General features: G+C 45.4%; 1 protein-coding gene across 1 annotated transcript in view; it reads left to right on the plus strand.

Annotated features, from left to right (window-relative positions):
• Nucleotides 1-14712, plus strand: part of SLC35D4 (solute carrier family 35 member D4) — a 93841-nt gene that overhangs the window by 46502 nt on the left and 32627 nt on the right. Inside the window, exons 8-12 of the mRNA XM_007448621.1 lie at nt 200-248; nt 1373-1418; nt 2532-2567; nt 5822-5856; nt 12264-12333. Coding sequence (XP_007448683.1) covers nt 200-248; nt 1373-1418; nt 2532-2567; nt 5822-5856; nt 12264-12333 — 236 coding nt within the window. The remainder of the gene's footprint in view (nt 1-199; nt 249-1372; nt 1419-2531; nt 2568-5821; nt 5857-12263; nt 12334-14712) is intronic.

The raw sequence follows: 14712 nt of genomic DNA on the forward strand, positions 1-14712 counted from the left end.
AGTTGCTGGAGCAGGGAGCCCTGTTAGGAAATGTTGTAGGCAACTGGGTGAGAAATAAGGAGGGACTGGCCCAAGGCCCCAGAGTCCTGTCTGGCACCATGCCTGGCACTGTGCATTGACGTTTAGTGTTTCTGATCATCATGCTGGATCCCGTTTGTCTGTACTTACAGCCACTTTTTTTTTTAATCTTGTGTTACAGTTTGATCCAGATGGTTATTTCTGGGCTGTAATTCACTTATTCTGCGTAGGTAAGGGTTTTTAAATAAATTTATTTATTTATTTAGTCATTTTTGGCTGTGTTGGGTCTTTGCTGCTGTGTGGGCTTTCCTCTAGTTCCGGCGAGTGGGGGCTACTCTTCGTGCGGTGCGTGGGCTTCTCACTGCAGTGGCTTCTCTTATTGTGGAGCATGGGCTCTAGGTGTGTGGGCTTCAGTAGTTGTGGCTCGCGGGCTCTAGAGCGCAGGCTCAGTAGTTGTGGCGCACGGGCTTAGTTGCTCCGTGACATGTGGGATCGTCCCGGACCAGGGCTTGAACCCGTGTCCCCTGCATCGACAGGTGGATTCTCAACCACTGTGCCACCAGGGAAGCCCCGTCGGTAAGTTTTTAAAGAAGTCTTACTGAAACAATTGAGACTTATTATTCCTTATCATGTATCCACTTTTTAGTGATCCTGGGCAATAGGAAGATGAAGTCCAAGGTGTCAAGGTTAAAATTAAATGGGCATTTTTCTGGTTTGATTTTTCTGTTTTGGAGTTTTCCTGAAATGTTTGTAGTTTCCGTAGAGTCTCGCCTTTCTCATGACAAACATTAATTAACTCGCCAGGGCCCAGGCTTTGCTTGCTCAAATGCACTTGTGCAGTGCTGGTTGGTCTTCTCTAAAAGTGGTGAGAAGAGATCCAGATCCAGAGGTTTGTGTCAAAAACACTCTCTTTCAGCAGCATACAAAAAAAGAAAAAAATCAAGTGGGTGAAATAAAAGGACCATCTACTTTATTTCAAACCAGTGTTTCCTATCTGTAGTCTTAGAGAGAAAAACAGTGCCCTGACTTTGTGACACATGGGTCAGAAGTCCAGCAGTATTTCTCACGTGCACCATCAAAGGAAATCCAGGCTTAACAATCCTGTTAATTGTGTCCTTCTGGGGACCACGAGCCTTTCCAGCCCAGCACTCTATGAACTGCATCATCTGGGGGATTATCGAATGTGCATCCTTGAAATTCTCCAAAGTGCTCTTGGTCGCCCCCTATTGGCTGCGGGTGACCCTTGCAGGGAAGAGGGGCCCTTCTCCCTGTGGGTTTCATGCTTCCCAGGAAGCACCAGCCGCCCCCTCCACAGAATGCCGTGTGCCAGTGACTTGTGTTGCTTCCTTTCCAGGGGCTTATAAGATACTACAGAAATCCCAGAAACCCAACGCGTTAAGGTAAACTTTTAAAGTTTGGTGAGTTGTCCTTTGGTTAAAGGAAAGGGGTGAGACCCACGGGGTGGTGAGCTTCCTCCATCAGCCAGAGACTCCATGAGTCCAGGATGGGGGGAGGGCAGCAGGCCGGGTCCATCAGTACCTGAACCATTGCCAGCGATGTGCAAAGAGCCTGGAAGTCTCTCTCCTCTTCCTTCAGGGCGGCCCTTTAGATGACATTTTGACAAAAATTGCGTGACTGGCTGCCTTGGGCCCCAGTTCACTTCCTTCAGCTCAGAGGCACAAGTCTTTTTTCTTGTTTCTCCAACCCCTTCCTAACTTTAGACCCAGAAGCCTCCCCCGTCACCAGCTCTGTTCTGGGGTAAAATGAGGCCTTTGTTGAGGGCAGTCAGTGGAACAGAGTTGCTGAATGTAAATGAAAAAGATGAGAATTCAGGCCTTGGTTGGGTTGGAGCCATCAGGTCAGAGCCCTCCACTGGCCAGCTGGCCACTGGATTTCGGGGCCGTCTGAGGCCCACAAAGAAAGGTCTGCAGGGACTGACTCCTGGGAGAAGGTTATACATGCTGAGGGTATGTGATGGGTCCTTAGAGCACCATTTTTTCTTTGAATAAAGTGTTTTTTCAGCAAGAAGCCAGTAGAGTTGTTAGATAAAATACAGGATACCCAGGTAAATTTGAATTTCAGAGAAGCAGCGAATAATTTTTTTAGTTTAAGTATGTTTCATGCAATATTTGGATCATACTTATACTAAAACATTATTCTTTATGTGAATTTCAGATTTATTTGGGTATCCTGTATTTTTATTTGTCAAGTATGGTAGCCCTAGAAGCCAGTCCAGTGACCTGAGAGAGCTGGCACTCCTTTTAAAATGGCAAATGTACACATAATCGGCCACAAGTGAAAATGCATGTGATAGTACTAAATTGGAAACTTTTAAAAAAATGAGCCAGGAAATGGTTTTGTATATAAAGTACTTTTCTTAGTGTTTATTAATGATTTATAAATGTGGGAACTTGTACACAGATCTAATTTATTAATGGAAGAAAATGACTATTTTGTGTATGTTAAACACTTATTTCACCTTTTATGTTTTTTTTTTCTTTCTCATTTCTTAGTGACATTGACCAGCAGTACTTAAACTATCTATTCAGGTAAAATATAATTTAAATTTTCAAAGAATAACTCATATTCTCCTAGAGCTAATGGATTTTTATTTTCCAATAATGTATATATTTTCTATTAATTTTTTTATTGGAGTATAGTTTATTTACGACGTTGTGTTAGTTTCTGCTGTACAGCAAAGTGAGTCAGTTATATCCAGTAATATTTTGATAAGGGAGATCTGAGCCAGTGTGCCTGCCTGCCAGGAAGGCAAGCTAAATAATTGGTGAGATGATCAGAATTGCAGAAACTAAATAGTAGTCCTGCCGTTAGGCCAGGCAAGAAGGGCTTCCATCCAGCCCCACACTTCAGAGAGCCATGCTTCTCCCCAAGGCATATGCAGTCTGTAAGGCTAAGAGCCCACACCCTTCCTTCTAGACTGGGCCTTGGAATTCCCTACCCAAGTGGATTCCAAGGCCTCCCTGGGTCTGTCTTCTTAACTCATTCCGAGACCCAGTGGATGTCCAAAGAAAGACTGTTAGTATGAGGGATGTGCATGGAGGGTGGGCTTGCAGACTGAGGTGTCCACACACACATGTTTGAGGTCCTTGGGTGCAGGATGGAGCCTGGTGTCGGGAGAGAAGAGGGTGCACTGCGAGCCGGGAGCCAGAGGCAGGATGTCCCCACACTAACGTCTTCTGACAAGAAGCTCCAAGGACTCCAAGAATTCTAAATTTTAATCTGGACTTTCAGGTTGCTTTGAAGGTGTATTTGTTCAGGTAGGATGAAGTTTGAGGCTTGATTTATAATATGTAAGTGTATATGGATTTCCATTTGTACCGTTGCCCCAAGCCAAGTAAAGAATAGGGTTGGCTGCTAAATAGAATAGCTGGGGAGTATTCTTGCATTCTGAGAGTGCCACATGGTGCACTGAGGGACCTAATTGAGAAAGTGAGGTCTAGTGCTGTCTAGGACTCAAGTTTGCCTAATGCAACAACATTTAGTCCAGAGGACCAAGGTCGGAGAGGTGCCTCTCAGCCTTTGGCCACATGGATTTCTGCAGGAAGTTGGCTTAAAACGTTCAAGATCTGTGTTCTCTCCCTACAAGTAAAGTTCCTAAATATCTTAGTATTTATGAAAATGCCTTTTTGAAGACAGGATTCAACCCAAACATAGCTGGGGCCTCTTTTGTACTCAGTGGAACAGTCATTAGTTCCACTCTGCCCAGTCCCACCAGCTGCCTTTTCAAGAGATGTTTCTGAAAACGCAGAAGTCCCTTGGTGTTTGAAATGTTTCCATGACATCGGACTCTACTTTAGACGGTTCTTTTTCCCCACAGAGCTTATAGCCAAGGCGAGAAGCAAAGGGTTTTGAGGGTGGAAAAAAACAGCTGCTGTGACCCCCAGCTAGTTTTCCCACCCTTGCCCCTCCCCACCCTCCCCCGTGTGAGGGTTTCACTACCTGGGAACCAGGTGCTCAAGGCTTCCTGCCTCAGCCCGCTGCACACCCCGCCAAAGCCACACTGCTGTTTCCACGTCTTCTTTCAGTACAAGTGATGAAGATGAGCCAGGGTTGAGATTCGATTTCCCACAGGCCCTGGGTATCAGCCTCCAGAGATCTGCATTCACTCAGCTCTGTAGGGCAGCTGTGCCTGTAGGTGCCAGCCCGGAGCTCTGCCTGCTGGTTTGATCTCTCTCTGCTGGTTTGAAAACGTAGGGAGAACCTGCTATGTATCTGGCCCTGCTAAATACTTGAGCTCCAAAGATGAATAAAATGTGGTTCTTGCTCCCCAGGTCATCACAGTGTAGGAATTAGGAGGTTGTAACTCTATATTTACAAAATTCAGACATGGACTAGAGAGCCAACTCTTTTATTTATCTCTTATTTTTAACTCCCTAGTGTTTTCTTTTAGAGTCACCCTTTGGGGTGATTCCGATGATGGCATTTGGGATACCATGTCAGGCCCTGGGAGATGTTTTGGGATGGAAAGGGGCCCCTCACATCCTGCCATAGGAGCAATAACTTCTGCTGCTAAAGTTGAAGCCGAAAGGGGATCCAGCGAGATAGAATAATGGAGAATGTACAGGGTGTGTGTTTTCCAGAGAAAGAAGAGACAGCAAGCAGACGCCCATGAGAAGGACAGGAAATCTCCAGTCTTGTCTGTAGTGTGTGTATTTTTTTACAGCTATAGCTACCTGTAAACCCTTGTCTCACAAACCTACCACTTCCGAATTACCAGAATGTGACTATTCTTATGGCCGTTGTCACAACCCTCCTCTCTTCCTGCCTCTTCCTATGATGCTGCTCCTCTGAAAACCATCAGAGAAACAGAAATGATGCTGGGAGATAACCCAAGAGCAGGGCTGAGGAGCTAACATTGGTTTCCCTGGCTGTCATGTCACCAACTGGAGATTTGTGGCAGTGGTTCCTGATCCTGGTACTTTATAGCTTCCGGGAGCCATAACAAATAAAAACAATGGATGCCCGGACCATACCTTAGCGATTCTAGCCAGGATGTTACACTATTTGGATGTGTATCCAGGGTTGAGAACCAGAGCAGGCCATCCAGCGCTTTAAGAAAACTTTCCTTCTTATATTTGAATTAAAAGTTTCATTCCTAACCTCCAACTAAATCAGCTGTCTGCATGGCATGGGTTTTGATGGAAGAGGGTACGGAAGGTGGGCTTAGGACCGCACAAAGGCACTTGTAGACAGGCGCCGGGAGATGGGACAGGCTTCCAGAGATAAAGATGGGAGACAGCCAAGCACAGGTATGGCCTGCATCATCCCATACAGCATCAACTGCAAATTGGTCCAGGTAGTTTTCAGACACAGGGTGGATGGCATGGGTCATTTTGTGGGCTAGCTTCCTGGAAATTTACCTATTCTTCTGTGTAGTTAATTTTGTGATTTAGCTCACAAATAGATTTAGCTCACATTCAACAGCTAACTTTTAGGCTGCAGCCTGTTTGTAATTTAGACTCTGCTTTGTTTAGCTGACAAATACTCTCTGTAGATTAGGTGAATATGATAATCATTAGTGGCAGGGCTGACCCTTGAAGAGGGGCACGGACCCTCAGAGTCCATCACAGGGGAGATCCAGCCCTCTTGCCAAAACCTGAGGCATTTCAGGAGATTCTCACTCTCTCCCTGACAAGTTGGATTTAGGCAGAATGAGACCATTCAGTGCAGATAGTTTGCTTTTAGGCAAATCTCACTATTTCCAAGTAGAATGGGTGAAAATGGATGTTGTTTTCTCAGTGCTGGGGAAGCTTTCTTCACGAGTCTGCTGTTTCTTTTTCAGTGTGGTGCTCCTGGCATTTGCATCTCACCCCACAGGTAAACATCATTTTGTTTGTTTGTGTATCTTACATTGCCCATTCAACACAGTGCTCTGACTCCGGTTATATCTCTGAGGGAAATTTTGTAAGAGAATGTAGCTGCCTTCCAGGGTGTCAAACTTAGGAATGGCCCACATACTTGAAACTGTTCTTAGTATCCCGTTATGGATTTATTGCCCATGAATTGAACCTTTTTCCATCTTTTATTGTTGATGTTTTCATCTGGTGTAATCTCAGATGTACAGGCAGGTTTATTATCTGCCAAATAAACTAGTGCTTTCTTTGTCCTTTTCTAAAATTCTCCCTTCAAGCATCCAGAATTGCTCTTCAATCCTAGGGCTAAAGATTTGGTGGAAAAGTTCAAATTGTGCCTATTTCTCAGTGACGTCCTTTTATACATTTTTATCATATATTGTCATCCAGTTTTCATAATTCCAGATTAAAGAAGTCATTTTAAAACTTACCTTTGCCCATATATACACTGATATGTATAAAATAGATAACTAATAAGAACCTGCTGTATAAAAAAGAAATAAATAGAATTAAATAAAAAAAACAAAACAAAAAACTTACCTTTAGCCTGTTGCTGCCTCAATTACCCTAGAGTTGTTTTCCAAGTTCAGGAATTTTCCGTAGTACTCTATTTCATTGTGTTTTTTTACTTTGAAAGGTTTTGAAGTTGATGCAAAGATAAAGCAAAAATATCTGTGTGCAGCATGGCTGGAAATACACATTTTACTGGTCACACTCCTTAAACTAATGTTTATTGACCTCTGCTATGCATGAGGCATTACCCAAGCCCTCAGGGTCTCAGTCTCTTATCCGGAAATTAAGAAAGGTGGACTGGATTATTTCTGAAGCCCCTTCTAGCTCCCTCCTGTGCCGCAAACAGCAACCCCTTTCTGTTTGTGTTTTTAGCTGCTTCAGACCGTTTGAACTAATATCCTCAGAGAACTGCTGATGGTGACTCGGGTCATGTCTCTAGATTGGACATGACCTATCCGAACTGCTGTCTCATTAGCATAACTTGAATTATTTTTTTCTCCATGAGTGCTTCTACGCTTGCGCGTACTGAAGCACATCCACTGTTTTCTGCCCACTCCCATAGCCTGAAAACCTATCCTTTGTAAAATTACAAGTCATACGAAACCCTGGTGTTGACCCTAGACACCTACCTGTACCGCTGAGTGTCCGCCTCCAAATCCTGCCTCTCAGCATTCCTTCGTGCAGCCAGAGGGTTGCCACCCAACAGATATTTCAGAGCCTACTAAGTGTCTTCTGCCTTTCAAATAGGTTTTTAATCAAAGACCTTTGGAGAGTTATGCTTGCTGGTTCTTCTTGGTTTACATGTTCATTTTCTCCCTGAGTGATTTCTAGTGGATTCGGGTGAATGATATTCACTTAAAGAAGCCACTCTGCCTTTCACTAAGAGGTTATGCTAGTTCATTTGCTACACTCACGTGTATCAGAACTGGAAGGAACCTTAGTGATTATCCAAGGTGCCACCACATTTTGAAAATGAGGAAATTGAAACCCAGAGGAGTTAAGTGATGTGACCAAGATGAGGAAGTGAGTAGCAGAGGGAGACTGGAGTTTAGCTAAAGCTTCCCTGCGAGGGGATGCCCCACAGCCGTAGGGGTCAGGAGTCCTGTGGGCCTCAGTAGCCATCGTAGCAGGGCTCAGGCAAAGGCCCCAGGGAAGGTAGGTGTGCGGCTACCTACGAACTGGCGGCAGCCTTCCAGAAGAAGCCGGAGATGTTCATCTATACCAACACCAAGTTGGGTATCTAATCCATGAACATCCCAGGGAAACACTGTGGAACCACACCTACTTTTGCGTGAATTAAGTAACAAATACAATTGTGGTCTTTATAAACAGTGCGGTTTGTTTATACTGAAGTTGTGTAATGCACAACCATGTGCAGCTCTAAGCAGTGGCCCATTGTTTCAAAAAGCACACAGGTTTGCTCAAGTAGGTAATTAAGGCAGATGGATATGAAGGCAGGGATTTGGTGTGTGAGATTATGGAAGCTGAGAATCTAGAAGACCCCTTGGGGATCAGTTTTTCCCAGCTTTATAAAGCCAGGTCAGTTGCCCTAAACCCTTTGATGCGTCCTGGTGATGTCTTCTCATAGGAGCATAAGGTTGATTACAAAATTTAAGCAAATGAAACAGCTGAGGAAAATCTCTTTGCTCCGGAAGTATTCGAGGACTGCTCTGATTGGGCAGCTTCAATTCCTGCCAATTTGTTAGCTTTCTCATTGGACCCGTGGGTGGTCCAGCCCATTTTTAAGATAGAACAGCACTTCGTTCTTTCCCACTTGCTTATTATACTTTCCATCTGGAATGTCCATTTCAAGGCCTGGGTGTGGGTCAGGGAGAGCAGCTTCCTGATTCTCCCACATCTGCACCAATTAAGACACAGCAAGAGTCAGGACCCATGGGTACAGCCTTTTTTTTTTAAAGGCTCTTAATTTCTGATGTTTTAAAACAGGGCTTTTTGGTTTCTTCTTACCTCTTCTTTTTCTTACTTGTATCTTCATTATTTAGTAGTACTTTCAAAACATTTTAAAATTGAGATATGATTTACACATAGGAAATGCACATATCTTAAATGTGCAGCTTGATCAATTTTGACAAATGTATATGCCCATGTAACTCACACCTCTATCAAGATATAGAAAACTTCCGTCACTCCAGAAAGTTTCCTCACGTCCCTTCTCAGTCACTCCCTCTCACCGACCACCAGAAGCCCCTATTGATCTGATTTCTGTTACCATACATAAGTTCTGTCTATTCTAGGGCCTCATATAAATGGAAACACACAGGAAGTATTCTTTTGTGTCTAGCTCTTTCATTCAGCATAGCATTTAGAGATTCATCCAGGTTGTTGGGTGTCTCACTAGTCTTTACTCTTTTATTGCTGACTAGTGTGCCAGTGTATGAACCTTTTGTTTATCCATTCACCTGTTGATGCTCACCTGGGATGTTTCCAGTTTTGGGCTGTTATGAATAAAGCTGCCATCAAGATTCTCATACAGTGCTTTTGGTGGACTTATGTTTTAATGTCTCTTGGATAAATAGGAGTAGAATTTCTGGGTCTTACAGTAGATATATGTTTAACTTTTAAAGAAAGTGCCAGTTTTCTAAAGCATTTGTACCATTTTACCCTCCCACCCAACAATGCGTTAGAGTTCCGGTTTCTCCAGGTCTTCACCAACATTTGGTGTTGTCTGTCTTACGTTAGCTATTCTACTAGGTGGGTGATGGTCTCTCAGTAGTGCTCTTGACTGAGCCGCCCTTCTCACTCACTCCCGAGTGATTAGAAAGATAGGCTTTCTTGCGATGCAGATGGTGTGGCTTTGGGTCACCACCTTTGGGGTGCGCTGGGATGTAGTGGTAGGAAGGGACCAGATAGATAGTTCTCCATGTCCTAGGTGCAGACCCTGACACTTTTCCTATTTCAGGCACTGGGTTTGCTTCTTGATGGGTGGGATCTAGTTCTCCTTCTAATCTTTCAAAGTCACAGTTCATGCAGAAGCTCCAAGGATCTTAGAAACTTGCACCCCCAGGACTGCTTTAAGTAATAGTAGAGAAAACAAATTCTTCCTCTGTTTGAAAGTTTGCATTTCATCTTTGTATGGGGTCCCTCTGCTGTGGCATTTTCAAGAGAGAAAATTTCAAGGAACCAGAAGGGCAGGAAGACTTTCGGGAATCTGACCAGAAATGACCTTGTTATGTGGTGTGTCTACTGCTCGTGTTGAGATAAAGCAAGCAGTACGAGCTACATCCTGGAGCTGACCTTCCACTTTCCCACTCATTCTGAGGACTAAAATGTGGTGGGTGAGAGGAAACTTTCTTGATGTTCAAGTATCCATTATTCTTGATGTGGTAAAATTGTGCCACAGTTTTCACCGTGGCGATTTCATGCTCCATTATCTTCAGAGAGATGGGACTGACTCCCTCACTCAGAGAGTCAGCAGAATTTTAACTGTGGAGCACAGGCATGAAGGCTTAACTCCGACTTCTGTGCATAAGCTGCATGTGGATGCCACAAAGCATGTGTACAGAGCTTGAACCACTTACTTTGTGCTTAAAGTGTGCGTTCTGCACTAGGTGGTGCAGAAGTGTTGTCTTTTGAGCACCTTTACACAGTTTTTAGTTCCTGGGGCTAGTTCTCATGTGCTTGGGGCCAGCTAGCCACGTACTGCAACATTTTCGGGGCTATTTTTGTAGCACAGTCATTAACCTTTGCTGTTTAGAGGTTGGTGTGCACCCTCTCTGTTGAAATAAAAGATGAGGCCGGCTGAAGGCATCAAGGGGGTAGTACTGGGGGTCAATTTGAGATTGAGGACCAGCAGAGCCAAGTGGAAAGGGTTCGGAACATTCTCTCCAGGGAAAGCAAGAGGGGTTGAAGTCTTCCAGATACTCTTGGCTCAGGGGTGCTTGTTATTTGTCAGAGATGGTCCTAACACAGTGGATACAAGTGCTGAGTATAATAGAATCCTTGCTCGCAAGGACTCGATGGCTCTAGAAGGAGAGACAGTCATGGAGTCAACTACGTGAGAAATGTGTGGAGGTTTTAGAAATGGCTCAAAGAGAAGAGCGAGCTCTTCTCTCTCTTGCTCTCAATAATTGACAGGATCAATTTTTAGGATTTGAGGGAGGATTATTATGCAACTGGTCAGTTCCCTAGGATGGTGATTTTTTTTTCTTTATCTTCCTTCCTCCCAGTCTACCTCTGCCCACTCCCCTGCCCTTCAGACCCCTCCGTAGCCTGGGCCGCACCGGGAGTCCAGGTCACCTCCCCTGAATCCTGAGGTCCTGCGTTTAATTTATTCTTCTCTGCTCAGTCCTCCTGATCACGCTGACTGCGCTGCAGTTTCTCTCATGCTGAGAGGGAGGTTGGGAAAAAGCCAAGAACCAAGAGCGGCCAAAGAGACAGAGCAAATCCTCCACGAACATGCCTTCACCCACCTTACAGGGGGCTGGGGCCGCCTGCTAGGATCTGGGTGCTCAGGGTTTCCTCGGCTGTCACTTCTGTGCGAAAAGGGGCTACAGGAGCAGTGGAGCTCCTCATGCACTGGATGTCTGGGCCTGATGTCAGTTACAAAGTCCCTCCACCAGTATAGGTCCCTAGTAAATGACAGGGGTGTCCAGTGGAGCCGTAGCAGAAAGAGAACAAAAACTCTTAGCCTTCTGTTGGGCTGCACGAAAATCAGATCCTAGGGGACCTCTCCTTTTAGTTAAATACACATACATATGTACAAACCAAATCAAACAAAATAACAATAGTTATGGTAGAAAAAAGCAACCGTCCAGAAAAGTGGAATTCAGACCTTTCCTTCCCAGTCGATGGTTGAATCATTTGAGATCATTTAGGTACAAGGAAGTGTAGCGATGCGTTGTGTCTTTTGTTCTGAAACTCTTGATTAGTAAGTGTAGTGATGAAGGATGTTCCACTGCCCCTAACGTGCTGTGAGTACTCAGGAAAATCAACCTTTCTTGCTCTAGTCCATCCACAACTGAGAGACAGACCGAGGCCCAGGGGTCTGGAAGGTCTGGCGCCTCCAGAATCTCAGAAATTCCAGATTTGGAAGGATTAGGCTATCTGCTGTGGAAATGCTTAATTCCTTTTCTCTGGACATTTTTGGAAGGCTTTCTGCTTTTTTAATCTCCTGACTTCTTGTTTGTGACCAAGTTCAAATTCCAGAGAGGGAAGCGGCCAATATGTTTGATTATTTCCTCTTGCACCAAGTGGAACTAAAAGAATGAACTTACTTCACTAGAAATAAATGTACCCTTTGGACCTTGAACTAAAATGAGTATGCACGGGCGGTTGGCCCCTTCTCTGTTTGTGCGGTAATTAAACAGAAAGATGAGAGAAGATGTCAGAGGCATGCGTTCATGATCCTTTTTTAGATATAAGGCAGAAAAGAATAGAAGAATCTTAAAAAAAGATTCTTTTTGTCCTATGCTCTGGGCCAGGGATGGCTGCCAGGTGAAGAGGAAAGATCTTAGGACTTGAAGTCACCGGGGTCCACATTCTGGCTCAACAGTTAGAGAGCTGTGCAAACGTAAACAAATCACTTCTCTGAGCTGCAGTTAAAATGGGGATAACAAAGCTTCACAGAGTTGTTACAAGGATTGAAACAGACAATGTTCGGGAAGCTTTTCACACAGGGCCCTGCACAGGGCAGGCTTTCACTGAATGGTGTTATTATCATACTATTATTATAATAAGACAATGCCAATGACACAGAAACCCTCGAATGCCGGAGTGAATTCACTGCTGGGCAGCTCAGCGCTCAGAGGGCTGATGTCGTTAAGATCCTTGCCTTGTGTTTCCGGGCAGCCGGGGGCAGGGGGCTTTCAGGCTGTGTGTCTCACTCTTGCTGTTTCCCAGGTGACCTCCTCAGCGTCCTGGACTTTCCGTTCCTGTATTTCTACAGATTCCATGGCAGCTGCTGTGCCAGGTAATCTTAACTCGGAAAACCCCTCGCACTGTGGATTTGTATGTTTCTGTACTACCAGCTGTGTCGTTGTGAAGCCCAGGGTCACTGTCTGTTATCTGAATAAGCGTCAGAAGAAAGTGGTGTCTGGTGCAGGTGAGAAAGTTGCCCCGTCGGCCATCAGAGGGTTGTTAGGAACATTCTCAGGTGCTCAGGGCTGGCCCGGGACCTGCGAGGACCCCTGTCCTGAAGAATTTTCTCGGCCAGGGCAGTGGTTTTCAGACTTGCAGAACAGAGAGAATTCTCCCACTTTTTTTTCCCCCCCCCACAAGCAATTCTTAAACAGAACTTCAGTATATAAAAATGATGACACTGACTCAGTTCAAGGGAAGATTTGGGTACAGAATCACACCCTGTCAGCATCTACCTTGATTTCTCTCTTGTTCCTAAAGGGCAGCCTCCAAAAAATTTTGACCGAACCCTAAGACTCTGAGAGACAGATTTTGAAACCAATGACTAGGAATTGTCTAGACCACAAGGTGATCGTTAATATTTGGCCTTGGGAGGTATCAGAGATGTGGACCAATTAGATGGATACATTTAGATACAAAGAGGTCCGTCCCCATCCTACCCCCGCCCCTTTCCTGCCATGACCCCCACTTCGCTTGACTATATTGTGCTGAGGAATGGAAAGGCTTCTGTGGACAGTCTCAAAGCATGGATTCTGATGTGGTCGAAAGACCACACTTGGGTTGAATTTCAGCCTTGCTGTTTGCTAATTTGTGTCTTTGGGCAAGTTATCTTACTTCCCCCAAACCTTAGTTTAATTTTCTCATCTGTAAAATGGAAAGATAATACTAATACAGGGTGATTGTGTGTGTTAAATAAGGTACACAAAGCTCAAAGCATCTTGCCCGGCTCAGCAAATGATGGGCATTATTATTATCTGTAGATAAAATGTCAACAGACCAGAAGCAATTGCTACATAAAAGCCAGACCACCTATTTCCACCCAAAAGAGAGTGTATCTTGTGAAGCAGTGATTCTTCACAGAGAGTTAAAGGGCTGATATGCAGCTAGGTGCTGTTTCTGATGGGGGTGTGTTAGGGCAGAAAAAATCAGTATTATGCCGTTTGCATCTGCATTTGAGCCTCAGAATGATTTTTTTTTTTCTTATCATTCTCAGAAAAGTTTCAGGAAAACACTGACAGTATTTGTCTTCTCAGTTCCTATCCATTTGGTCAGGCCTTGTCACTTGCCCATTAGCTAGGATTGTGTGGCAGGAGTGTCAGTGCCACCCTGGTGCCTGCAGACTTGCTTCCCTTTGGGCCTGCTTCTTCGGCCACATGGGTGGCCAGGGTGCCAAGGGGGCCGCCAGGTTTGGTCATTTGGAGCAGAGCATCACAGTTCATAGCCCGTTGGTGATGGCTTTGTGGGGTGACCTGTTTTTTTTTTTTCTTGGCCATGCTGTGTGGCACGCAGGATCTTAGTTCCCCGACCAGGGATCGAACTTGTGCCTCCTGCAGTGGAAGTGCAGAGTCTTAACCACTGGACTGGCAGGGAAGTCCCTGTAGGGTGACCTTCTGCCTCCATTTCTGCCCCTTTTAATCTGCAAGTTTTTCTAATCCAACATGAAAACTCAGGTGTTTCTTTTTTTAATTTGAAAGATTTGGAAATCTTTATCTGAATTGGTTTAACTCTCTATTACATTCTACCTCTGGCTTACCCTCTTTTAAGAACGTGGCACTTTTCCCCACATCATCTCGTGACTCCCCCATAACCGTATCTCACACTAAGAGCTGTCACCTTCAGAGGTCCTGGGGGAGCTCAGGAGGGGTCGTGGAGGCCTGAGGGGTCAGTGGTAGCCGTGGCCTGGAGACCCCATGAATAGGGAGCCCTAGGCTCCTTCACTCCTGGGGTCTGCCCAGTGCTCTTAAGACCTGCCTCCACAGCAAGGGGTTGACAAGCTGGAAGTGGAAGACACAGATGAGGGAGATGAGGGAGGGACCCATGAGGCATTTAGAAATGATTCACCGACATGCAAGTCAGGTGATGAGAAAGAGTCATGGATGCTTTCAGGAGCGTGTTGGTCACAAGCCAGGGGTCGCTCAGTCCTAGCAGAGTCTGTGCGGAGGGCAAGGGTCAGTGTGGAACTGTGCCCTCCTCTGGCCAGGGATGGAGAGGACAGAAGAAGCCCAAAGGGGACCGAGGTATGGGGGATGGGACAGGCACCTGTTGGGGATGCAAGGGGTGGACACCACCAAGAGGAGCCCTGGAGGGCCGGCTGGCCCACTGTCCTCTACCAGCCTCGCGACCTTGGGCACCCGGAGCATCTCACTCCATCTCTCTGGCTGAGAGCACATTTCCACGTTGAGGTCTGCAGGGCCGTGGAGAGCTTCGGAAG

The sequence above is a fragment of the Lipotes vexillifer genome, unplaced genomic scaffold (assembly GCF_000442215.2).
Source record: "Lipotes vexillifer unplaced genomic scaffold, Lipotes_vexillifer_v1.1 scaffold168, whole genome shotgun sequence".
Lineage (NCBI taxonomy): Eukaryota > Metazoa > Chordata > Mammalia > Artiodactyla > Lipotidae > Lipotes > Lipotes vexillifer.